The following is a 26790-nucleotide window of genomic DNA, read 5'->3' as shown; positions in this document are numbered from 1 at the left end:
TCAACTTTACTATATGGTTGCGAAACATGGACAATTATGGCAAATACAAAGAAAAAGACAGACGCGGCGGAAATGTGTTTTTAAGGAGAATGTTGAGAATTCCCTGGACAGACAGTGTGACAAACCAGGAAGTTCTGCGGAGAGCAGCAGTAGATAGGCAATTAATGAAAAGTATAAGAAGGCGACAACTAAAGTTTCTGGGTCATGTGCTAAGAAGGAGAGGACTAGAAAGTGACTGCCTGCTTGGAAGAGTGGAAGGAAGAGGAGCAAGAGGACGTCAAAGAATTAAATTTATGGATAGCCTGCTACAAGGCATGGATGGAAGACACAGTGTGGCAGAAGTTACGAGAATGGCTGATGATAGGGAGAGATGGAGGTCCGTGATCGCCGACGTCACAAGACTGGCACCTCGGTAAAGGACGCACCGTAAGCCTTCTAAGCAGTGGCGTACCGAGGGGGGGAGGGGCATGCCCACCCCTCCCCCCTTTTGCAAAGAAAAATAATAATGAATAAATAAATGTTACGGGAAGATAATAGGAATATGTATATTAGTATTACGATTACGAATGTGTGTGTGTGTGTGTGTGTGTGTGTGTGTGTGTGTAATTGAGAGTTCAGTGACACCGAGTGACCGAGTTATTTCCCCTTTGGTTTTGTTTTGAGTTAATGGTAGGACATAAGGTTTGCTCTGAGTGAAAAAAAAGTATGGCGTTAAATGATGGGCTCATAAAAATGTGTGTAGAGTGCTGCGACGTCAAGCTGTCAACTGGCGGACGGGTGTTTGTAGCGGGTGACAGGAAGAAGAGGAATACGAGATTGGGATGGCTCTGGCAGAGAGAGAGAGAGAGAGAGGGAGAGCACGAAAGTCGTAAGTGTGCCTTCTCTCCTTCTTGCCTCTCAAAATTACTTGATTTTAGGTGTAAGGTACAGTCAAAGTGATTGGAGGACTATATAATTATACTGTAGAGGCAGCAAGTGAACTTGTCTGGTGACAGTGGTGAGTATGAAATGAAGCAATCAGTGGTCATCAGAAACATAATTAAGACAAACCCTCCAACAGCAAATGGCATGCTCCTCCCTTCTCCTTTGTTGTTTTACTTGCAACAATAAACTATATCAATCAATCATCAATCATAGGAATACTATCGAAGAGCTATTTTTCTCCCATTTTCGGACACCGCTATAGCACAACTCAGGGAAAGGTTTGCATTTGAACACATTAGGAGTTTTTGTTGGGAAATCTAAGTATCGTTAGTTTTGTGGGTGGGACATTTTTTTGCCTGAAATCGGGAAAAATGAGCAGCTGAGTACGACACTTTGGCAACGTTGCGAGCAGCGTATCCATATTGTCGTACTCAGAACATCGCATTTTCCTGTTTCTGACCCATAACAATTGCAGATAAACATCGATAATTAACCATCTGAACTCTAGTTGTGAATGTATATCGTTATCAGTGTAGGCACGGCAGTTTTGGGCCTCAAGCAGAAGAAAAAGTTATGCCCAGTACGACAATATGGTAACGCTGGCTGTGAAATTGCGACTCTGCGAGTCAGTGCTCCGTCCACCACCATCAAGGTTGGACGTACGGCCGTGCTCTCCCTCCTCCTCCACCTCCTGAGTATTCCTGGCGGGCAGCGATGGGCAAGCAGAAGAGACGCAACGCCTTCTTCTACTTCATGATGGCCGAGAAACCCGAGGTGGAGAAGCGGCTCAAGAGAAAGGTGGAGAAGCGGCTCAAGAGAAAGGTCGAGAAGCGGCTCAAGAGAAAGGTGGAGAAGCGGCTCAAGAGAAAGGTGGAGAAGCGGCTCAAGAGAAAGGTGGAGAAGCATCCAGAAAGGTGGAGAAAGCTCAAGAGGGCTCAAGAGAAAGGTGGAGAAGCGGCTCAAGAGAAAGGTGGAGAAGCGGCTCAAGAGAAAGGTGGAGAAGCGGCTCAAGAGAAAGGTGGAGAAGCGGCTCAAGAGAAAGGTGGAGAAGCGGCTCAAGAGAAAGGTGGAGAAGCGGCTCAAGAGAAAGGTGGAGATGGCCAAGCTGGTGACGGCGGAGTGGCAGGTGAGGTGCCGCATGGCACTCACTGGTTCCTCCTTTATTCTTCCCTCCCTCCTTCCTTCCCCCGTGCCTGTCTTATCTAGGAATGCTTAGCTAGGAATAAATAGTGGGGAATTAAGAGGACTTCTTATGATGTCCCCCACCTCTTAGGACTAGTTAGCCAATATCTTAGTTAATCAAATCAAGGTGTCTGTCATAACGCGCTTTAAAAGTGGCTTTTGTTGGGGCAGTTACCACACTCTCATTGTCATCAGGGTTGTGTGGGCTGCCGGGTGCTCCGGTAAGGGCGATTAGGCGAGGTGTGGCACTGTTACGTAAGACTTGCAATCGAGCTTCAAGGGTTCATGGCGCGGGTTCATGGCAGCGTTGACGTGCTTACCTAGCGAAGATAGAGTCGGACTGGGGTGCTGAAGGGGGCCGCGCCATCTAGTGGCTGGAGGGGGCCCGGGCCCATATAAGCTAAAATATCAAAATATTCAAATAATACACATTGGCATGGGTTAAGTCCGGGGGGCCATGTGTCATGCCCCGGGATTTTCTTTTTCTATTTCCTCTATTTCCCAACACGTCCTCTGCGTGTATCGAAACACACGAGAAATTAATCAAGGCAAGGTGTGGGTATTCGCCGGCTGCCTGGGATTGAACCCGCGACCAACGTGACGGGAGAGCCACTCCTTACCGAGTCGGCCGAAAAGGTACCCCGCTGGCTAAGTGGGTTATGGGAGGCTCGTTCATCAGGCATAGTTGCCGCACTACACATGTACCTTGGGGGGCCCATGTGCCATTGACAGTTAACTTAGCATATAAGTTGTGATCAATATTGAAAATTTAATGAATTAAAATATGTGGGTCCTGCAGAGCGCTTCGGCGGAAGTGGGACCAGATAAATAAGAAACACGAGTAAGTACATTGGCACACGGGCACATAGGCCAGTCCGACCCTGAGTGAAGATGCTTACCCAGTGAAGGTATAAGATGCAAGAGAGTCATAAGGGCCTGGTGCCTCTTCTCTGTTTCTGTTCAGCCTCAACCTGGTCATATCTGTTCTTAACCCGGTGGTAGCAGCGGGGATCATGTTTCTTAAAGGCCCCTCCAAGCGAATTAATGAAAAAAAATCATCACTCACGCAAACCATTTCATAATATATATCAACGCATTTGTGATCAGTTTATGCTTCATCTATTTTTTGGGGGTTACGTCATGGCAAAAATTTGGCCCGTTGCTGGTACACGGTAAAGCCACAAATTTGGCCAGTCGCTGCTACCGGGTTAAACATATTCACACTAGTGCTGTTGATTACATGTTCAATGAGGCTGTTCCACTTGTTAGTAATCCTCAGGGTTGGCATTAAGAAACTCCCCCCCCCCCCAAAAAAAAAAAAGAAAAAAAGAAACAGCCAGCCAGGCAGGGAACTCACAGGCACAGGTGGGCAGCACAAGTCGGAAAACATACACTCCATAAAATGCTTGCTTGCACCCTTGACTCCCAGTGGCACCAACCAACACCTGCCATTATTATTGTATCAGAATATTGGTAAACATTAGAAAAAATAAATGCATTTCATATGTTACACTCCCATTGAAAATTATGATACGTTTTTTCTACAAGAGAGAGAGAGAGAGAGAGAGAGAGAGAGAGAGAGAGAGAGAGAGAGAGAGAGAGAGAGAGAGAGAGAGAGAGTCTAACCAAGATAGCCAGCCAGACAGAGCACAAAATATGTACAACATATGCACACCTAAAAAGTAAACTTTCATGTGTTATATAATGAATTAGCTTGCGTGAGTCCCCCATCCAGTACATTGTCCCGTCCACCAGGCTCAGCCCAACAATAGGTCTGGCTTGGCCCGCTCAGGCATCACACATATCACGCTGCATTGAGTTCATTGTATGCTGCACATCATGGTATTACATGTATATCCATAAGATGTTTATTTCAAGGATTATGAGTGCTTGAAGAACAGCTATTTGTGGCCCAAACTCCCCCCTGAGTGAGCCCTTGTGGTCAAAACACCCACCCTTCAGGGGTTCAAGATCATGTGGGATGTGCTCACTACTCCAGGTCCATAACTCATAGAGAATGAACTCCAACACTTAAGCCCTGAACTTAGATATTTAGATGAATTGTATGTTTTTAATCAGTTTCTCATATTCCAACTTTGCCCTGAGAGTCAGTTTTTTACCTAGTTTTTAACCCGTCCGCTGCGATTGGCACGGATTTGGCTTTCACTGCTAGCCTGGTTACGTATAGTCCCAGGTCTTTCTCTGCCTCTGTGGTGGATAGTGGAGTGTTTCCCATGTGGTATTGGTGTGCTGGTTATCCCTTCACTGGTAGCCTGGTAACATACACTCCCAGGTCTTTCTCTGCCTCTGTGGTGGATAGTGGAGTGTTTCCCATGTGGTATTGGTGTGCTGGATATCCCTTCACTGGTAGCCTGGAAACATATAGTCCCATGTCTTTCTCTGCCCCTGTGGTGAATTGTGGAGTGTTTCCCGTGTGGTATTGGTGTGCTGGATATCCCTTCACTGGTAGCCTGGTAACGTATAGTCCCAGGTCTTTCTCTGCCTCTGTGGTAGATAGTGGAGTGTTTCCCATGTGGTATTGGTGTGCTGGATATCCCTTCACTGGTACCCTGGTAACGTATAGTCCCAGGTCTTTCTGTGCCTCTGTGGTGGAAAGTGGAGTGTTTCCCATGTGGTATTGGTGTGCTGGATATCCCTTCACTGGTAGCCTGGTAACATACACTCCCAGGTCTTTCTCTGCCTCTGTGGTGGATAGTGGAGTGTTTCCCATGTGGTATTGGTGTGCTGGATATCCCTTCACTGGTAGCCTGGGAACATATAGTCCCAGGTCTTTCTCTGCCCCTGTGGTGAATTGTGGAGTGTTTCTCATGTGGTATTGGTGTGCTGGATATCCCTTCACTGGTAGCCTGGTAAAGTACAGTCCAAGGTCTTTCTCTGCCTCTGTGGTGGATAGTGGAGTGTTTCCCATGTGATATTGGTGTACTGGATATCCCTTCACTAGTAGCCTGGTAACATACACTCCCAGGTCTTTCTCTGCCTCTGTGGTGGATAGTGGAGTGTTTCCTATGTGGTATTGGTGTGCTGGATATCCCTTCACTGGTAGCCTGGTAACATACACTCCCAGGTCTTTCTCTGCCTCTGTGGTGGATAATGGAGTGTTTCCCATGTGGTATTGGTGTGCTGGATATCCCCTCCCAAGGTGCAGGACTTTACATTTTTCTTCATTGAATTGTAGCAGCCACTTTTTGTTCCATTCCTATAACTTGGTGAGGTCTTCTGGTAGGAAATCCACAGTCAAGCGGCTAAGCAGAATTTTCCAGGCTTTTTTCCCCGATGCAAGTAGCTATAACTTGAGCGGGGTGATGAATGTACCCTCTTTACCCCCCTCCCACAGGCACTCCCGAAGGAACAGTGGAAGAAGTACCAGCTGATGACCGGAGAAAGCAGGGAGAGGCTGGAGTGCCGAGGGGTGCCGCTGCGGTGCCTGGACGAGGCGGCCCGGGAGGAAAAGCACCAGGCCGAGGAGATGAAGAGGGACATTGCCGACTTGGTGGACATGTACCGGATGGGCAATGGTGTCTGGTGTGTGCGTGCGAGTGTATGCGTACATGTGTGTGTGTGTGTGTGTGTGTGTTTACCTAGTTGTGACATATGGGAAAAGAGCTATGTTGGTGCTGTCCCGTCTCCATATCCACTCTTATCCAATTTTTCCTTAACCTGGTGGTAGCAGCGGGGATCATGTTTCTTAATGGTCCCTCCAAGCGAGAAAAATGAGAAAAAATCACCCCTCTTACAAACCATTTCATAATATATATCAAAGCATTTGTGATCAGTTTATGTATCATCTATTTTGGGGGGTTTATATCATGGCACAAATTTCGCCCGTCGCTGCTACACGGTAAAGCCACAAATTTGGCCCGTCGCGTGCAAGGTGCTGGTACATATTACGTCGCGTCCCGTCACGTCACGTCACGTCACGTCAGGTGAAATAGAACCAGCTCTATATATTGACTTGACGCGACGCGACGCGGCGTGACGTGACGTGACTGGACGGAACCGGTGTAAACGCATTTTTCAAATATCCATACAAATCAGTGTTAAACTGGGGTGGCGATTCATGACTTGACGTGACGTGACGTGACGTGACGTGACGGGACGCGACGTGCTTGGTGTAAACGCAGCCTAAAGCCACAAATTTGGCCCGTCGCTGCTACACTGTAAAGCCACAAATTTGGCCCGTCGCTGCTACACGGTAAAGCCACAAATTTGGCCCGTTGCTGCTACACGGTAATACCACAAATTTGGCCCGTTGCTGCTACACGGTAAAGCCACAAATTTGGCCCGTCGCTGGTACACGGTAAAGCCACAAATTTGGCATTCGCTGCTACACGGTAAAGCCACAAATTTGGCCCGTCGCTGCTACTGGGTTAAATTGACCTCTCTTTTGGACACTCCTCTGAGCGCTTTTTGTGGGAGCAGCAAATAGCAGGCTTTTTTTTCATTAGTGTTTCTTTTTTTTTGCCCTTGAGCTGCTTCCTCTGCTGTAAAAAAAGAGAAAGTATATAATCCCTGTGATCACTGCTCTTCATCCTCACATGGAAATACCAGCAACAAGAACAATGCAACTCACACCAATCCTTAATTTGTTCCCTTCCTCAGCCTTCCCCGCAGCCATCGTGCTGCCTCGGGCAGGAAGCACTCGCTGGAGACTCACAAGCTGCTGGGTGACTCGGAGGGCTTCGGGAACAGCCTTGAGGAAACTGCCGAGAATCTGAAGCAGCTCTTGTCCAAGGTGAGGTGTTAGTGACGGGGTGCAGGCCTCCCATAGTTCCCAGTGTGTTGATTTACGATGTTTTGCATATACAGGTAACTCTGGATTTGCGCGAGTATTGTGAAGAGGTCATTGCGTAAATCCAAAACACTGTAGTAAATCCAACAAGAGGTAGGTTTGTATTGCCTCCTGTATCACTCTGACTCCTCTCCCTCTCGTGGTTCCTCCTCTGGCTGCCCTTCCCCTCGTGTTAGCACAGCAGCGAGGGTGTTGTTGAGTAGCGTGGGTACTGTATTGTTGTTCAAGTGGCGCGCGGAAAGAACTGAGCTCAGCTGTGTGACCGTGTGAGTCCAGTTGCTTGAGACATCTGGTGGACACTCCAGAAAATATCGCGTATAAAAGAAAAAAGATGTGTAAATTAAACATTTATTTAGATTTTGGACCACGCGGTATTTAAAAAACGCGTAAACCAAACTCGCGTAAATCTACAGTTACCTGTATTAACTCTCATGATCTATACAGTGATGATGCTCCCAGCCAGGACTGGGATGAGGACGTCCCTGTCCACACCCTGCAGCTCAACAAGCACACCACATGTTGAACACTGTCACAGGTGGGTGCTCAAACACTGAAGGTTTGAACAAGACAAATAGAAAAGAATATACACGTAAAGTTCTTGAGAGAGAGAGAGAGAGAGAGAGAGAGAGAGAGAGAGAGAGAGAGAGAGAGAGAGAGAGTTAAAGAGTTAGAAATGAAGAGGAAGGGTATGGATCAACTTTCTCTCTCTCTTCTCTCTCTCTCTCTCTCTCTGTTGAGGGGTGCAGGCTGAGGTGGAAAATGTTATGGCTAAGTTGAATGCATCTTGTAAATTAATATAACATAAATAGTAATGTTGAATCTCTCTCTCTCTCTCTCTCTCTCTCTCTCTCTCTCTCTCTCTCTCTCTCTCTCTCTCTCTCTCTCTCTCTCTCTCCCCCCAAAGGTCAAGATCTTCTCCCCGGACCTGCTGTACCGGTTGATGTACTTGGCGGCAGTGAGTGACATCCCCCTGTCCGTGGCCACTGACATGCTGGAAGAGTGTGGCCTGGACTACCTCCCCAACACAGCCTGCTCGGTGAGTCCCTGGCATGTTAGTCCTGTATATTTAACCCGGTAGCAGTGGGGATCATGATTCTTAATGGTAGCATATGAGAGGAAGGGACAGGTGTTGGGGCTGTGTGGCAGAGCAGAGGGGAGGAAAGAATCCACGGAATTGAACGCCCAGACTATATGAAATGGTTTGACTATACTAGAATTCTTACAGTAGCATCATTAAGCCATGTATGTACGCAAACTAAACATTATTTAAGATATTTACAACAGAATGGAATGAAAGTGTGTGTGTGTGTAATTCAGCTCTTGGTCTGCTGCGGGTCAGCCAGCCAGCCGTTCCCCTACGGAAGAGCACAGAGCTCGTAGTACCAATCTTTGGGCAGGACTGAGACCACTCACACACAACACACCGCCACAACGAGGTCACAACCCCTTGCCTGACGTCGCGTACACTGCTAGGTGAACAGGGGCTACACGTGAAAGACCCAACTCATCTTCACCCGGCCGGGGAATTGAACCCCGGCCCTTCTGGTTGTGAGGCAGACGCTCTACCCACTGAGCTACCGGGCCGTGGGTTGTGGGCTGTGGGTGAGTTTTGGGCATTTCCAGGGTTAGTTTTGTGCCCCTGGTGGTAGTGTGACCCTTCCTCTGTACTGTGTGTGTGTATCACAGCCTAGTTCAGACTTCTTCAAAGCATGCATTGTGTTCAAGTGATATACAAGCAAGCATATTAACCCAGCAGCAGCGACGGGCAAAATTTGTGCCATGATATAATTATACCCCCCAAAATAGATGATGCATAAACTGATCACAAATGCTTTGATATATATTATGAAATGGTTTGTGTGAGGGGTGATTTTTTCTCATTTTTCTCGCTCAGAGGGACCATTAAGAAACATGATCCCCACCGACGATCTATTCACCCCGTCTTTTGCAGCAGCAGCAGCGTTGAGGCGGGATGCAGCGTGCTCTGAGGCGACCCCGGGCAGGAGGCAACACGTGACCTCGAGCACCAGACCTTTTACCTCTATTCAGGAGCAGTAAGTACCAGGCTTTTTTTTTTTTTTAACACCCTTGAACTGTCTCCTTAGCTGTAAAAAAAAAAAAAAATACTGACTCATTGCCGTCCTGGGGTGAACAGACTGTGATCCAGGTGAACGTATTACTCGGGTAACTTATTCACTGAGGCGTGTGTTGCCGGCGAGAAAATGAGTCATCCTCACTCTGCTCCGAGTCTATTATGGAACATTCTCTCTCTCTCTCTCTCTCTCTCTCTCTCTCTTTCTCTCTCTCGGCCCACATTTCGACTGCCACACACATTTGACCAGGCTTTCCTAGGAGTTGTAGGCATTTCCAGGGGTAGTTTTGTGACCCTTCCTCTGTACTGTGAACCTAAAGAAACACATATGACCAGGCTTTCCTAGGAGTTGTGGGCATTTCCAGGGGTAGTTTTGTGACCCTTCCTCTGTACTGTGAACCTAAGAAAGCACACATTTGACAAGGCTTTCCTAGGAGTTGTGGGCATTTCCAGGGGTAGTTTTGTGACCCTTCCTCTGTACTATGAACCTAAGAAAACACACATTTGACAAGGCTTTCCTAGGAGCTGTGGGCATTTCCAGGGGTAGTTTTGTGACCCTTCCTCTGTACTATGAACCTAAAGAAACACACATATGACCAGGCTTTCCTAGGAGTTGTGGGCATTTCCTGGGGTAGTCTTGTGACCCCTCCTCTGTACTGTTAACCTAAGAAAACACACATTTGACAAGGCTTTCCTAGGAGTTGTGGGCATTTCCAGGGGTAGTTTTGTGACCCCTCCTCTGTGCTATGAACCTAAGGAAACACACATTTGACAAGACTTTCCCAGGAGTTGTGGGCATTTCCAGGGGTAGTTTTGTAACCCTGGTGGTAGTGTGACCCTTCCTCTGTACTGTGAACCTATGAAAACACACATTTGACCAGGCTTTCCTAGGAGTTGTGGACATCTCCAGGGGTAGTTGTGTGACCCTGGTGGTAGTGTGACCCTTCTTCTGTACCATGAACCTAAGGGAAACACATTTGCCAAGGCTTTCCTAGGAGTTTTGGGCATTTTCAGGGGTAGTTTTGTGACCCTGGTAGTAGTTTGACCCTTCTGTACTGTGAACCTAAGGAAACACATTTGACCAGGCCCTTCCTAGGAGTTGTGGGCATTTCCAGGGGTAGTTTTGTGACCCTAGTAGTAGTGTGAACCTTCCTCTGTACCATGAACCTAAGGGAACACACATTTTACCAGGCTTTCCTAGGTGTGGGCATTGCCAGGGCAGTTTTGTGACCCTGGTGGTAGTTTGACCATTCCTTTGTACTATGAACCTAAAGAAACACATATTTGACCAGGCTTTCCTAGGAGTTGTGGGCATTTCCAGCGGTAGTTTTGTGACCCAGGTAGTAGCTTGACCCTTCCTCTGTACTGTGAACCTAAAGAAACACACATTTGACCAGGCTTTCTTAGGATTTGTGGGCATTTCCTGGGGTAGGTGTGTGACCCTGGTGGTAGTGTGCCCATTCCTCTGTACCGTGAACCTAAAGAAAAACACATTTGCCAAGGTTTTCTTAGGATTTGTGGGCATTTCCCGGGGTAGGTGTGTGACCCTGGTGGTAGTGTGACCCTTCCTCTGTACCATGAACCTAAGGAAACACACATTTGACCAGGCTTTCCTAGGAGTTGTGGGCATTTCCCAGGGTAGTTGTGTGACCCTGGTGGTAGTGTGACCCTTCCTCTGTACCGTGAACCTAAGGAAACACACATTTGACCAGGCTTTCCTAGGAGTTGTGAGCATTTCCCAGGGTAGTTGTGTGACCCTGGTGGTAGTGTGACCCTTCCTCTGTACCGTGAACCTAAATAAACACATATTTGGCAAGGCTTTCCCTAGGAGTTGTGGGCATTTCCCAGGGTAGTTGTGTGACCCTGGTGGTAGTTTGACCCTTCCTCTGTACCATGAACCTAAGGGAACACACATTTGACCAGGCTTTCCTAGGAGTTGTGGGCATTTCCCGGGGTAGTTGTGTGATACTGGTGGTAGTGTGACCCTTCCTCTGTACTGTGAACCTAAGGAAACACACATTTCACCAGGCTTTCCTAGGAGTTGTGGGCATTTCCAGGGGTAGTTTTGTGACCCTTCCTCTGTACTGTGAACCTAAAGAAACACGTATTTGACCAGGCTTTCCTAGGAGTTGTGGGCATTTCCCGGATTAGGTGTGTGACCCTGGTGGTAGTGGGACACTTCCTCTGTACTGTGAACCTAAAGAAACACACATTTGACCAGGCTTTCCTAGGAGTTGCGGGCATTTCCCGGGTTAGGTGTGTGACCCTTCCTCTGTACCGTGAAACAAGGAAACACACATTAGAACTCAACCCACCTCCGTTTTGGCCCTGGGAGGTGGTTGGTGTGAGGGTCTGAACCAGGCTCACCAGTAGGGACTTGGCACGACGCACACTATAACTTGTGACTATAATTCAGCGTCTAACTGCTGCTGCTGCGGAGGTCATAACTTTGGTGTGTCAGAATTTTTGTGTGTGTGTGAGGAGGAATAGGAAGGAATATTATAAATATTCCTTTTCAGATGTGGAGGTAACTCTCTCTCTCTCGCTCTCTCTCTCTCTCTCTCGCTCAGGAATGAGAAAATACAGATTAATTTTATATACTCTTATTATTATTATTATTATTATTATTATTATTATTATTATTACAGATCGTGCAACTGATGGAAGCTGGCACAGGAAGTTGCTGATATGTGGTAAGTTACTATTGTCTCTTTCAACCATGATTTCTGCCAGTCTACCACAATCTACCAGGGTCTAACCACCACACAATATTTGCCCAACATCCCTCTACCAGTCTACCACAATTCAACCATCAGTCATCACAAGTTCAACCCCAAAAACTCAACTTGTTCAAAACTTTTTCAACTCTGTAACCCCAGAATTTCAACCCAAGACCTGACATTCAACCACAATTTCTACCACTCCACCACAATCTACCGGGACCTAACCACCATATATCTTTTCAGGGCTATGGCTGACTGGCTGGTGCTGTCTGGTCACTCAGCTCAGCAAGGGACTGGAAGCTGGAACTCTCTCTCTCTCTCTCTCTCTCTCACAAAAAAAAGTAATGTAAAAGTGTATAAGGTCCATTGAAAAGAAGAGAGAGAGAGAGAGAGAGCCATCTCATCCTCTCTCTCTCTCCCCTCAACATCCAGGCGGCATCTTGGGAGGGGAGGGGAAGAGAAGAGAAGGGAAGGGAAGGGAAGAATACAATAGCTCACTGGTGGACAGAGGAAAGAGACAAGGAAGAAGAAGAAGAGTAGTAGGTTTAAATATATCCGTTGTAATATATATTTCCAAACTTTATTAGTCTTCTCTTTATAGAAATACAGAGAGAGAGAGTTAGTTCCATCTCTCTCTCATCTCTGCCCTTCAATCAATCTCCCTCCATCTTCTCCCCAACAGGACTCGTCTCGTCTCGTCTCCCCCAGCATCCAGGCAGCATCTTGAAGGCCTGACTGGTTCCCTCGGCTCAGTGGTCTCGTCTCTGTCTCCCTTCCTGCAAGAGTCTGGCAGAGTTTAGTGCCAAGAATGTGTGTGTGTGTGTGTGTGTCTCTCTCTCTCTCTCTCTCTCTCTCTCTCTCTCTCTCTCTCTCTCTCTCTCTCTCTCTCTCTCTCTCTCTCAGCTCCCAGGCCCAACAGGGTGTCCCCCACAGTGTGTTGACAACCCCACAGACACATGCCCCCCAGACATAAGCCCCCTCTCTCTCTCTCTTTTTCTCTCTCTGCAAGAAGTGTCAGTTTGCTCAATAAATAAACAAGCAATTTCTGGTGTTTTTTTCGTCCATTCTGCAAAGTTTACAAAGTCATAGACCTTGATAAAAGTGGAGATAACAGGGAAATGAAAAGGATGAGGAGGAAGAGGAAGATGGGAGGAGGAAGAGGAAAGATTAAGCTATTTTTTGGTATAGGAGGAAAGGAGGAAGAGAGGAAGGAAAAGGGAGAAAAATGGACTTGAACTTGGAGGAGGAAATAATGAAACCACCAAAATCACATTGGAGAAATACACAGACCTTGATAAAAGTGGAGATAGGAGAGGAACGAAGAGGAGGAGGAAGAAGCAGAAGACAGGAGGAGGAAGAGGAAAGATTAAGCAGGATTAACAGGAGAAAAATGGAGGAAAGTGTGGAGAGAAATGACTTGTTCTTGAGGCAGCCCCTGACCTGACGTAGCCTGGGACCTGAGCATACACAGGGGGTGCATTGCTTCACTCACCCACCACCTTCATGCATTTTCCCCTAAGCCATGAGGTGCGTGGGTGTCCCCCTGGTGGTCACCTGGGCTCACTGGAGGGCTGAGTCTGGTCTCATCTCGGCTCCTTCCCTGCAAGAACCATCGCAGAGTTAGTGTGTGTGTGTGTGTGTGTGTGTCAACTTCAAGTGCCAATATCTCGGTAAGCACAAGAGTTAGGAACACAAGATTCCAACACAAGATGCTCCTAACACTCACCTACAACACCTATAACTGGCAGTGCTCATAACCTTATAGTTCATGAAATATCTGTACTTAGCTAAAAACTTTCCAACACAAAAATATCCAAAATTCAATGACAACGACAACTCTAATAACTGCCAATATCTCAGAATCTACAACAGTCAGGAACACAATATTCTGACACAAGATGCTCCTAACACTCACCTACAACGCCTGTAACTGGCAGTGCTCATAACCTTATAGTTCAGGAGGGTTTAATTACTTTCAACTTAAAAACCATGCCAAAAATGACCTCAATTTAACTATAGCTCTAAATTCAACTGCCAATATCTCAGAATCCACATCTGTTACAAACACAACATTCTAACACAAGAAGAGAGGGAGCTGTTGTATGACCTGGTGTTAATGGGAGGAGGAGTTTAGGGCGGGGAAGAGAGCTGAGGGTGAAAAAGACAAAGGTCGTGGCGATGATAGGAATGGAGAGTAGCGGGAGATATCCGTGAAGAGGGAGTGTGCAGGAGGTGGTGTCATGGGAGGTGTTCGGGTGTAGGAGACATGCATGGAGCTGGTGCAGCCTTCCCTTGTGTTGGAGGACAGAGGTGGAAGTGTGGATGGTGACGCCCTGTAGTGGACACCTGGGGATGTCATACGGAAGAGCAGTGAGAGGCAGGCCAGCTTGTGCTTGGAAGAGTGCAGGGAACTGGCAGACTTACTAGTGAACCAGAATATCCCGCCTGGCAGCAGTGAGAGGCAGGACAGCTTGTGCTTGAAAGAGTGCAGGGAACTGGCAGGCTTACTAGTGAACCAGAATATCCCGCCTGGCAGCAGTGAGAGGCAGGACAGCTTGTGCTTGGAGGAGTGGAGGGAACTGGCAGGCTTACTAGTGAACCAGAATATCCCGCCTGGCAGCAGTGAGAGACAGGACAGCTTGTGCTTGGAAGAGTGCAGGGAACTGGCAGGCTTACTAATGAACCAGAATATCCCGCCTGGCAGCAGTGAGAGGCAGGACAGCTTGTGCTTGGAAGAGTGCAGGGAACTGGCAGGCTTACTAGTGAACCAGAATATCCCGCCTGGCAGCACAGGTGTGTGTGTGTGTGTGTGCGGGGCAGAGACCTGGGCTGGCAGGAAACAGCTGGAGGCACTAGTGTGGTGTGAGAATGCTGAGATACTTGACGGCAATCACATGGCAGGATGGAATCTCAAATGAAGAAGTGGTAGGGAGGAGTGGCCTGGAGGAGTAAGGCCAGATTAAGGTGGTTTGTGAGGAGAAGAACACATCCTGAACTGAACCTTGAGGCAGAAGAGAAGGCCAAGGTGGAGGAAGATATGAGGAGGCTGAACATCACGGAGGAAATGGACAGTGGAGGAGGAGGCTCATACCCCGTCCACCACAAGGAAGAAATGGACGTTAAACGATGATGATGATGATGATGATGATGGTGATGTATTTGTAATAAGTTTATGTAAAGATGACCTACTATAAGATGCTTTCAGGTAAGGGAAATCCTTCATTAGGTACAGTTTGTGTAAGAGTGACCTGCATTTTTTAGCATTGTGGAAGCTCTTTTTGTGGGCGCACCAAACACTGCTGGAAATGTACTGTCTGCAGCCCCTATTATTGACTCCTCAGGAGACACTTCCCACACTAAAACAGCTGCACTTTATTGTTCTTCTTGGGCAAGAACAGTTTTTCAGTAAGGCACAAGCTCACTAAATTATTGTTACCCTCAGCTAGCCAACGCCGGCCAAACAATGCATGGTGACCTTACATCCCTGCCTGCCGCTGCTCTAAAGCAACTCCCTCCTACTGCCAAACACCAGGTTATCTTGGTAAATTACTCTCTATATAATAAACCTTTACCCAACCCCTCCCTTTAGCACTCTCTGGTGAAGACAGCATTATTCCTTCCTCTCTGTGCACTCCAGGAGTCCCTGGAACACAACAACAACCACTTGCTGCACTATAAGGCAAGAAAGGTCTGTCTGCACACTCCAGGAGTCCCTCACTGGAACACAACAACAACAACCACTTGCTGCATTATAAGGCAAGAAAGGTCTGTCTGTACACTCCAGGAGTCCCTCACTGGAACACAACAACAACCACTTGCTGCATTATAAGGCAAGAAAGGTCTGTCTGTACACTCCAGGAGTCCCTGGCCCTCACTGGAACACAACAACAACCACTTGCTGCACTATAAGGCAAGAAAGGTCACGTCTTATCATGCTGTTTTAAGGATCTTTTTAGTTTAGTTTTCCATAATGTTACTTACTGACCAGCAAGTGTGTCTTAGGGATCTATCTACCAGGAGACAAAAATACACACAAAACAAATCTATCTATCTATCTATTATCGAGAGAGAGAGAGAGAGAGAGAGAGAGAGAGAGAGAGAGAGAGAGAGAGAGAGAGAGAGAGAGAGAGAGAGAGAGAGAGAGAATCCCTATAAATCTATCTGTGTCCCTCCCTCCTTTGTTCCTTCATTCTCTCCTTCCCTTTCCTCCCTCCTTCCTGCCCCTCCTACATGTATGCAAAGGAAGGAAGGAAGGAACAAACAAATAAACACACACACAAAAAAAACATTGGGAAGAAATGAAAAATTAATCAATATTACCTTGAGTCTCAATGCAGTGAGGGACTTTCCTTCCTCCTGAGCCTTCCTCTTCTTCCTCTTCTTCCTCTTCTTCTTCACACATCCTGCAGGTTGGAGGAAGAGTTAGTAGTAGTAGTAGTAGTAGTAGTAGTAGTAGTAGTAGTAGCAGCCAAGAAGCAGTGTGGTCGCCTGGATGAGATGCAGGCTGTCCTTCTCCCTCCTGAGGTCAGCCTTGGTCTGCCTGAGAGGAACCAGGTCACCTGCACCCAAAACCACCCGCATTGCCGACCTGGACTTTGAGGCGACGGTGGTTGATAGTCGTATCAACCACAAGCTCGGTTAGCTTAAAAATAATATGTTTAGTAAGGTTTGTAATATTAAATAAGGATGGTTGTCGGCCACAGTCATTGGCGGGGTGGGGCCAATGAATTGCTTTGTGAAAGGATATGAGAGAATATACCGCTCACAACGCAACTCTAATAGATGGAGGCCCGTAAAAAAAAAAAAAGTAGTAGTAGTAGTAGTAGTAGTAGTAGTAGTAGTAGTAGTAGTAGTAGTAGTAGTAGTAGTAGAAGTAGTAGTAGTAGTAGTAGTAGTAGTAGTAGTAGTAGTAGTAGTAGTAGTAGTAGTAGTAGTAGTAGTAGTAGTAGTAGTAGTAGTAGTAGTAGTAGTAGTAGTAGTAGTAGTAGTAGTAGTAGTAGTAGTAGTAGTAGTAGTAGTAGTAGTAATCCAGTCACTTTCTCACTTTATTCTGTATCTCTCTCTCTCTCTCTTTTTTTCAGCAGTAAATATTTTTCCTCACTATCTCACTTTTCACTATCTTTCATTTTCTCACTTTTTTCTCTCATTTTCTTATTTTTCATTGATATTTTGTTCTCACTAATTATTTATCCTCCTCCTCCTCCTCCTCTCCTTCTTCTTCCTCCTCTTCCTCAATGTTCTTGTATGCTGAAAAAATAAATAAATAAATAGTTGGTAATAATAATAATATCTTTGTCGTATGTCCTATCTATTACTGCAAGCCATGAAGTTGTTGAATAAAGCATGTAACAATCTATGTATCTATCAGTCTATTGTATGAAGGTTCACTACAGCTGATAATTGCAATGTGTTAAATCTATTGCCAAGTTTGGGTTCTTCATTATGATCTATTCTACAGAGGGCACTGCAGCTGTCAATTCTTCTATTTCTCGTCCAAACACACTCTGAGTGTCATGATCTAAGGTGCTGGCTGTACTTGTCCTAACAAAACACTCACTGCAGGTCTTGTTGACTCACAAAACTCATACGTACATGCTGCCTTGCTAAAGAGACTTTCTATACAACACATCATTCTGTGTTGATTTATACCGTGGCTGTCATGTGTCTCAAGATGGCCTAGACTCAGGGATGTTTCTTGTTATGTGCAAACAGTTGCATAGGCCCCCCAAGCTGCCATTGTTATTATTTTTTATTATTATTATTACTAAAATGTGTGTTGTGTATCAATAGATTTACTGAATTTTCTTTATTAATCCAGAAATTCATATATTTTCAAGTATTTTGCCATATTCTCCTGAAATTTGGATCAGGCCTCCAGAACGTACATGTAGTGCTTTGCCTCCAGCAAGCTGTACGCAGCATCACTGTGTCAGGCTCAGCGTGGAGTGAGGAGTGGCGGCGACATGGCGTGGAAAAGGACAATACACCCTTCTGGTGCCCAGCAAAGAACAAAGAAGAAAGCTGAAGGAGATAAACGCTCACAGAGCAAAGTGTTGATTTCCTGCGAATGGGGAAAACTTGGCTAACCTACTGAGAAGAAACATGTACTTTGCTGCAAGCTATTCTCAAGAAAGGACGTTAAATTAATGGCAGAGGGACTCTCTAACTGGACAAACACAGGCACACTTCTGAAAAGTCATGAAGGCACTCCAGAACACAGCCACATGACAACATGGAAGGATTTGGAACTGCCTCGGCACGACCATGGATCAAGGCCAGAGGACAGAGGCAGAGAAGAGGGATGTCCTGACCTGCCTGATCTCTATCGTACAATCTCTAGCTGAGAGAAATCTTGCATTGTCTACTAACACAACAACACAATGGAAATGTCTTAAAAGAGGTGGCCGGAGCTGCTCGCCAAATTTGATCCTGCCATGAAGCAGCATCGTGGGCAGTCCAGTCATTCCAGCTACCTTGGAAATGTGATACAAAATGGGCTGACTGCTTCAATCACTAGGAAAATGTTGGACTCCGTGGTGGCTGAGATTAAACGGTCCAAGTATTGTTGAGTCATGGTACTCCTGACGCAAGCCAGATGTTGGTTGTCACAAGGACTGTCAACACTGATGAAGCGCTGGAACTCAAGGAACACTTTCTAGCATTTCTTGTGGCTTCCCAAACAACACAGGTCTTTGTTTATCATCTTTGATTCAGAACAGGCCTGAGTATTCCTTCTGACAACTGCAGAGGACAGTCGTATGACAATGGGGCCAAGCAAGGAGCAGGCTCCTGCCACAAGGCAGCTTGATGTAGCACTTGACCTCCTCATGAAGGCAACAACCTCAGTGAGAAGATACAGAGCTTTGCTGCTGTATGCGACCAGATGAATCCTGTGCTTAAGAGGCACAGAGAAACACTTTGCCTATGAAGCCCCAGGCTATCAAGAGGTTACCAACTGAATTCTTTAACATGGTTGTGGACACCACCATTGACTCATTAAAGGAAAGCTTTCAAACACTGGCAGAAATCAGAGACAAATTTGGAGTGCTGCTGTTCAACTTTATAAGACTGGCTGGTGAGGCGTTGTCCAAGCAATGCCACAAGCAGCTCTGTACCACTCTAAGCACTGGGAATAAAAACCACATTGATGGAAAGGCACGGGCTCTTGAAATCAACAACTTGTCGCCCGTGCCTTCAGATGACTTGACTGCATTGGGGTTTCTCTCCAACATCCACAAAAATCAGCTGAAAGAACTTTACGGCAATCTGTGGATTGCTCTACAGACTGCCGGCACTCTCCCAGTGACTGTGGTCTCAACAGAGAGGAGCTTTTCAGAGCTAAGGCTCATAAAGTCCTACCACCCATGGGACAAGATGGCCTCAGTGGACTTGCAATAATCAGCATCAATCAGGAGACTGGCAAACAGCTGCCATCACACGACCATGTCATCGATGGCTATGCTTCTAAAAAAGCCAGAAGGCAGGAGTTTTGAAGGCAGTGACGCTGTGACCATGAGGGATCACCTCACACACACACACACACACACACACACACAGATACACACACACACACACACACACACATGAAGGGGCTCACTGTGTTACCAGAGGTCCACATTCACCGCACCAACAACAACAACTGTCTTACTGGTTTCTCTTTTTAGACGTTGCTCTTTTGTAGGGATGCAATGAATGGCCTAATGTATCCTATGTTCTTTACTGCAATGCCTAACACATGTTTTTATAAGTTGCTCTTTTGTAGGGATGCAATGAATGGCCTCATGCATCCTATGTTCTTTACTGCAATGCCTAACACATGTTTTTATAAGTTGCTCTTTAGTAGGGATGCAATGAATGGCCTAATGTATCCTATGTTCTTTACTGCAATGCCTAACATATGTTTTTATAAGTTGCTCTTTTGTAGGGATGCAATGAATGGCCTAATGCATCCTATGTTCTTTACTGCAATGCCTAACACATGTTTTTATAAGTTGCTCTTTTGTAGGGATGCAATGAATGGCCTAATGCATCCTATGTTCTTTACTGCAATGCCTAACACATGTTTTTATAAGTTGCTCTTTTGTAGGGATGCAATGAGTGGCCTAATGTATCCTATGTTCTTTACTGCAATGCCTAACACATGTTTTTATAAGTTGCTCTTTTGTAGGGAGGCAATGAATGGCCTAATGTATCCTATGTTCTTTACTGCAATGCCTAACACATGTTCATCTTGTGCAGTGGCCTAGCTTTTGGGGAGGCATATTTTTATATGTTTGGTTTTATTCCTATATTATATTCAAATAATATCATTTGTACTAGTACATTCCTCAATGAGTGTAACATTTCCTAACATTTATAATAAACAAAGGAAAGACACCACTTGGGAGATGGCATGATGCAGGGCTGGTAAGTCCTGGAGGGAAGGAGGAGGCAGAGGAGGAAGAGAAAGAGAGGAGAAGGAGAAGGAGAAAGGGTGGTCAATGGGGGTGTAGTAGTAGTAGTGGTGGTGTTCAAATGGTTTATGTTAGAGATCGTGATGAAAAAATTTGGTGGGATTTTAGTTTTTTGAGTGATATATGTTGACCTTTTTGCTGCTTCTGCTAAAACTATACAATTAAGGAGACTATAATTTAGTGTGGTGTTAGGACAAGGGTGTGGCCAGGTGTGGGTAAAAGGGGGTTACTGGCGGTGGAGTAGCAGTTCAGTTATAGTTGAAAAAGTAGCAGTTGTATGAGAAAAAAGAATATCCTCATTTGAATTTTCCTAGTAATATATGTCAACTTTTTTGCTTCTCCTGCTAAAAGTCTACAAGTTAGGAGATTATAACTTGGTGTGGTGTTAGGACAAGGGTGTGGCCAGGTGTGGGTAAAAGGGGGTTACTCTAAGTGAAGTAGCCGTTGAGTTAAAGCTGAAAAAGTAGAAGTTGTATGAGAAAAAAGAAGATCCTGATTTGAGTTTTCCTAGTAGTGGTAGTAGTAGTAGTAGTAGTAGTAGGAGGAGGAGGAGTAATAGTTGAGAGAGAGAGAGAGAGAGAGAGAGAGAGAGAGAGAGAGAGAGAGAGAGAGAGAGAGAGAGAGAGAGAGAGAGAGTCTTTAGTCACTCCTTTAGAAACACACACACACACACACACACACACACACACACACACACACTTACTTGGCCAGACTTGAAGGCAGGAGGAGGAGGTCTGTCAAAGTTCCATGGTGTAGAGTCACTCCTTCTTGCCTCCTGGAACACTTGCCGATAGGTGGTGGGTCCAGCGGCTGTAATGAAGTGTTGTGTATCTTATAACAGCATGAAGGGCTTTAGTAAGGGGGATATTAATAAGATTATTATGGTTAGAGAACTAGGCAGGACATGTAGTAATGGGTTTAAACTGGATATATTCAGATTCAACATGGACACAGGCAAGAATTGGTTTACTAACAGAGTGGTGGATGAGTGGAACAGGCCTGGCAGTCATGTGGTGAGTGAGTGCCAATACTAACAGACTGGTTAATGAATGGAACAGGCCTGGCAGTCATGTGGCAAGTGAGTGCCAATACTAACAGAGTGGTGGATGAGTGGAATGGACAGTGATGTTGGGAGGGGTTAGTTGACGAGCTGCCTTGACAAGACCTACCATAGGCCTATTGCAGACTTCCTGTGCTCTCAGCTGGTGCGTGGCCAGGCAGATGTGTTCCTTGACATGGCCAGACTTCAACTACCTGTGTGTTGTGTGTGTGTGTGTGTGTGTGTGTGTGTGTGTGTGTGTGTGTGTGTGTGTGTGTGTGTGTGTGTGTGTGTGTGTTAGTTTGATTCATTTCAATGTGTTTGTTTGTTTATTAATTAACTAAATCAGCATTGGTATTCCTTCCCTTCTACCTCCACTCTTTCCTCCCCTTCCCTTCCCTCTACTTTTTCTCTTCCTTTCACATTTTGGTTGTTCACTCCTTTTTTTTCCTTCCATTTCCTTTCCTTCACTTTTTGCTTGTTCCTTCTTTTCCTTCCCTTCCTTTCCTCTTCCTCTATCTCTTCTCTTTACTTTTTAGTCGTTCGCTCCTTCCCTTCCCTTCCCTTCCCATGAACAGCAGTGTGTCTGTAATCCATCACAGTAATAACAATCCCTTCAACCTTCCTGTGTGTGTAATCCATTTTATTTATCTCCATCTTGAGGCCTCTAAGAGTGGTGTATTACCCCAGCCACTGCCAACCCACTCAATTATAACAGTGATATAACACTCACTCACCTCAACCTCCACGTTACTTCTCAACACCTTGGCGCAGCACAGTAAGCCACTGGGACACTCACACAGCGTTGGTCTCCCTGGCACCGTCCCTGAAATCAGAGAGAAGCAACAATAATTTGAGCAAGTTGCAGGCTCCTGGGTCCACTGTGTTCCAAACAGCTTGAAGCAACACACTACATGTAACACTAGGAAACAACACACCACTGACACAGCTATGTCACAAAATAATCACAACTTGCTAATACATAAGATGCAGTAAAACCCGGGATATAACAGATCTGCTTACAACAGTTCCGGCCATAACGGACAAGGTCAGAGGGTCAGAAATCCACGGGGATCCACCAAGAATAATTTCTGGACGAACCGGTAAGTACAACTGCTAGCCAGCTTGCTCTCCTCTGCTGACCAATCCTTGGGTTACTGTAGTCTTTCCAGCCCACCCGTGAAATATTTCCCTGCTTGTGGTTCACATTCAAATGGAGAACGTATTCACACCACAAAAAATGTCACGCATCAATCCAGGACGTAAATGTAATGGGAAATTGCCAAGCATTTGTGAGTGTCGGTGCTGACACAGCTTGTGGGGGTCGCTGGGAGCCAAGTTAGGTTTGGTTAGTTTGAATTCATTGGCTTTGGCGTGGTGGAAATAAGCAGCAAACATGGCGGGGGTTGTTTACTACCAGAAATACCTCCTGTAAGTCACTCTGCTGTTCAGTACAAGCACTGTTCAGTATATGTCACTAAATGGACTGTAGCTCTTGATCTAATCATAATTATAAGTTGACTGCATAGGATGCACTATCCAGCTCTTTCTTCAGTATTTGTTTTTGTCTATGTAATTATGTACTGAGACCCTCAGCAGAGTGCGGCTTCCCCTCATCCCCATGGGGACTGTGGGGTTGGGAAGCCCACCAGGGGAGTAAACCAGGTGAGCATGCACACCTGGGGAATACACAGCAGGAAAAAAATTGCTTGATTTTGTTCTATCTTGTCCACTTTTGATCTTTGTGAGCACTGAGTGAAATGTAGAAACAGTAAGCAAGCTGAACCTGTTTTGTGGCTGCGGCAGCACAGCAGGCATTGAAAGTCATCAATCCTTTATGTGATAAAAAAGAGCTAGCAGGTTATTTCACAACACAAACTAACTAACGGTTTGGTCTTCCAGTGGTGCACTTGTAAAATTTTATCCATATCCGTAACAATACGGCCCACTGCCAACCTGGCAGCCTCAGTGCCTCGCCAAGTGTGCTGTGCAGCTATACAGACAATGTGCTGACAACACACACAGTAATATAAACTATATGCTTACATTTATTAGGTTCGCCGGTAATATTATAAGTATTTTAAAATAACAGCCACTCATAACGGACTCTCGGCAATAATGAACCAAGTTCCCCCCAATTAGTCCGTCTCATCGAGGGTTTACTGTGCTGCCAGACAGTCTCCTTGATAGTGTCAGTCATACCTCGGTTTATGAGCTTAAATCCTTCTGGAATTTTGCTTGCAAACCATATAAAATGAATGCACATTGCAGTAGTGCTGAAAACACAAAGATTTCACACAGGGGCACCAACACAACCAGGCGCTGCCTCTGTGAGTCTACCACAACGCAGTGTGAGCGCCCTCACCTTGCAGCGAACAAAGGCTTGTGTCCTCAACGTGTACAGACAGGGTGCTCCTACACCGTCACCAATCATAAACCAAGGCATTTTTAGTGATTTTTTTTGCTTGTGAATCAAAACACTGGTAAAGTAAGGCACTCGTAAACCCAGGCATTACTGTAGCGACACTGAAAACAAACAAAAGTCTCCACAGGTCAGCGTGACGTGGTACTTACAAGTCTGGTTCCATTGGAGTAGTGTCCTTGTTACAGGTCCCCAACCTGCTGTGGCAGCCAGAGGACTGCTTCACTCATGTCTGCCATCCACTGATGACCTGTAACAAGGCACAAATTAAACTTAACTTGCCAGGAATATTTGTCAAGAGTAATTTAAAAAAAACATACCAATAGCTAACAAATATATGAATGAATAAAAAAAATTGTTTTGTCACCAGAATTTGAGGATAGATAGGGAGAGAAAGGGAAGAATGAGATAGGGAGAGAACATTGGAGGAAATAAATAGGGAGAGAAAGGGAGGAGTGAGATAAGGAGAGAACATTGAAGGAGTGAGATAGGGAGAGAGAGGGAAGAATGAGATAGGGAGAGAACATTGGAGGAAAGAGGGAGAGAAAGAATTGGAGATAAATTTTAAAGACATCAAAATCTAACATAAAGATGGTGCCTGATTACTTCTGGACAAACTATAATGTTGATGTTATTATGGAGACACTGTTTTGTTCATGAAATCACACGATAATCAACTTCTGCTTCATCCGAAGAACCAAGTTGCAAATTTCCACCATCCACGCCAAATGCCGAATGAATTTAAACCAACCCAACATAACCCCCCTTCTGTTTTCCAGAAGTCCCTTGTTGCTGCACTGCATTCACCGACCAAAACAGAATTCATATTGTAGCTGTTAACTTGTGGCTGGCTGCCCTGGCTGCAATATTATAAAAAACAGAATTAAAGAAATCACGGGCCGGGCCAGCCAAAAGTTTAGCAGGCAGAGTATGGGGCCACCTCGTCCTCATTAAAATGAACAATATATAGTAATAATTAGCACAGAGCCATCACCTTCAGGCAAACTCCAGAAGTACACCCAGCAGTAACAACAGAGCAGTGCCTAGCAAGGCAGCCTGCCCTAACAGACCACTAAATGTTTAATGCTACAAAGTGCTCAAAATAACGGAAAAGCTCAATAAAAAAGACCAATTAATCTAAGCTAACCACATCTGAATTCTGGAATAACACCCAAGTAGTTAAGGATGATATATGTCAGGATTCTTGGGCTAGCCTTTCTTCAATGATGAACTGGCGGAGGGGATATGGCAGCTGCTAACCACATTCATTGTCTCATAGCTCAACTAAAAATGAGTCCACTATAGTCTATCGATTCTAACTTGAGCGCGACGCAGGGATTCCCCACCAGACGACGCTGGTGCCACGTCACTCTCCTCAGAGAGGGTCACTACCTCTCTCTCTCTCTTTTGCATGGCTGTGTGAGAGTGAGATCTGCTTGAGTTGTCCATGGCGGCGTAACGCTGAATGGTGCGGCATGTTGCCAAGGTATGTCATGATAACTTTGAGAAGCTGCCAAGGGAAACATGCACCTCTTGAAGGCTGGGCCAGAGGGAGGATTTTATGTTAGGCTTTTTTAAAACTTCTCATATAAAAAAATATATATATAATAAATAAATAGGCTATATAAACTGTAATGTAATGTTATCGGAAATTATGTTTTCAACTACCAATAAAGGGTTAGCGGACTAAAAAATGGTTAGCGGACTTCATTAATGGACTAAAAAAAATGATTACCGTTAGCATTAGCGGATTTGCGATAGCTGACCGGCGAAGCAGGAAAATTTGCAGATTAGCGATTAGCGGAATAGTGAATTGCGGACAGGGATGGGTGAATACAAGAACTGTGTATTCGAATACAAATACTTCATATTTATACGAATACTCTTAAATACTGATAATTTCAATACAAATATGAATACTTCACAAGTGTATTCGTGAATGCATTCTTGAATACTTTTTGTTGAGGATAACTTTTTTCATGTAGGTAGGTTGGCAATGAGCCTAGTATGGTGCAAGAGCACGTCAATCAGCGGACCGGACGAAAGTGCAGCAGAAGATCCCTCCCCACAAGAGCCCCAGCAGGTGGAAGCAGGAACCTGCTGGCCGCCAGTCTGTCCCATGAAGGGCCACGAATCTTTAACAGCCTGCCTAAGGAAGTCCCAAACCTAACAGGTTGCCCGGTAAACAGGTTACAGAATGGGCTGGACAAGCTGCTACAAACAGTCCCAGTGCCGGGCTACACCTCAAGATGTAGGACTACCAACACCATACCGGACCAAATCGCCCTGTTGAGCAGGACCGGGAGCAGCAGCAGCCACGACTGTGAGGCCTCTAAACAACACAACCAAGTAAGTAAGCAAGCAAGATGGAGGCGTGGAGTGCAGTGGAGGGGTGTGGGTGTGTGCGAGGTCATGCATGGGCGGGGTTTGGAGGGCAGGATCTACTTCAGGGGCAGTGATGGGCCAGCAGCTAGAAGGGCACGTCACCAGTGGGAGGGAAAGGGCGCTGGGTGGCGGGGTCCCGTGGGCGGCGTCCAGCACGAGTGTCAGGCTTGGTTTGTTTACGTTTGGCTGCTGCTGATGATGATGATGGCTGCCCTTTGCAACGGCGCCTCCTGACATTGTTACGCACCTATATAGCTGTCTTCTCTTATTAATAAAGTGATTCTTCTCTGATTTTCCAACACTCGCACACTGTGTTTTGCTTCCCTTCCATTTTTGTTGTGTTGGTCAAAAGGGAAGTGTTAGGATAAGTGCGTCAGTCCGTGTCGGGCACCACAATAACTTAATTACTGTTCAGCCTCGCATGATTTGCACGACGAAAATTACAAAACTGAAAATAACTGTAAGGAAAATACATTTATCTATCCTTCTACCTAGTAGCGAGAGAGAGAGAGAGAGAGAGAGAGAGAGAGAGAGAGAGAGAGAGAGAGAGAGAGAGAGAGAGAGAGAGAGAGAGAGAGAGAGAGAGAGAGAGAGAAATGATGGGTTCATAAAACTGTGTGTAGAGTACCGCGATGTCAAGCTGTCAACTGGCGGAGGGGTGTTTGTAGCGGGAGACAGGAAGAAGAGGCATACGAGATTGGGATGGCTCTGGCAGAGAGAGAGAGAGAGAGAGCGAAAGTCGTAACTGTGCCTTCTCTCC

At 45.8% G+C, this 26790-nt stretch overlaps 1 protein-coding gene and 3 long non-coding RNA genes across 11 annotated transcripts; 3 read left to right on the top strand and 1 right to left on the bottom strand.

Annotated features, from left to right (window-relative positions):
* Window positions 1-1505: 1505 nt before the first annotated feature.
* Window positions 1506-5827, top strand: LOC126990109 (trichohyalin-like). Of its 5 annotated transcripts, none has more exons than XM_050848662.1 (3): window positions 1506-1746; window positions 1919-2050; window positions 5462-5827. In XM_050848662.1, the coding sequence occupies exons 1-3, from the start codon at window positions 1639-1641 to the stop codon at window positions 5792-5794; spliced, it is 573 nt and encodes a 190-aa protein (XP_050704619.1). In that variant the 5' UTR covers window positions 1506-1638; the 3' UTR covers window positions 5795-5827. The 5 variants fall into 5 exon arrangements, with proteins under 5 accessions (XP_050704619.1, XP_050704618.1, XP_050704616.1 ...); XM_050848661.1 differs by having other exon boundaries at window positions 1895-2050; XM_050848659.1 differs by having other exon boundaries at window positions 1871-2050.
* Window positions 4728-5276, top strand: LOC126990110 (uncharacterized). The gene is made up of 2 exons (XR_007744019.1): window positions 4728-4795; window positions 4994-5276. It is a non-coding gene; the product is annotated as an uncharacterized LOC126990110 (long non-coding RNA).
* A 762-nt stretch (window positions 5828-6589) lies between the features above and the next one.
* Window positions 6590-12548, top strand: LOC126990106 (uncharacterized). 3 transcript variants are annotated; one of them, XR_007744017.1, is made up of 7 exons: window positions 6590-6859; window positions 7361-7451; window positions 7821-7952; window positions 8868-8970; window positions 11657-11701; window positions 11975-12267; window positions 12414-12548. It is a non-coding gene; the product is annotated as an uncharacterized LOC126990106 (long non-coding RNA). The 3 variants fall into 3 exon arrangements; XR_007744016.1 differs by having other exon boundaries at window positions 11975-12270; XR_007744018.1 differs by lacking the exon at window positions 7361-7451 and having other exon boundaries at window positions 11975-12270.
* LOC126990105 (uncharacterized) lies at window positions 12296-26304 on the bottom strand. Of its 2 annotated transcripts, none has more exons than XR_007744015.1 (7): window positions 26091-26304; window positions 23798-23895; window positions 21961-22049; window positions 20888-20994; window positions 16052-16134; window positions 13172-13331; window positions 12296-12507 (listed from the first exon to the last, which is right to left on the bottom strand). It is a non-coding gene; the product is annotated as an uncharacterized LOC126990105 (long non-coding RNA). The 2 variants fall into 2 exon arrangements; XR_007744014.1 differs by having other exon boundaries at window positions 13224-13331; window positions 26091-26303.
* Between the last annotated feature and the right edge of the window lie 486 nt (window positions 26305-26790).

The sequence above is a fragment of the Eriocheir sinensis genome, unplaced genomic scaffold, assembly GCF_024679095.1.
Source record: "Eriocheir sinensis breed Jianghai 21 unplaced genomic scaffold, ASM2467909v1 Scaffold145, whole genome shotgun sequence".
Lineage (NCBI taxonomy): Eukaryota > Metazoa > Arthropoda > Malacostraca > Decapoda > Varunidae > Eriocheir > Eriocheir sinensis.
Note: the sequence above shows the minus strand (reverse complement) of the source record. Positions and strands in the feature narration are given on the sequence as shown.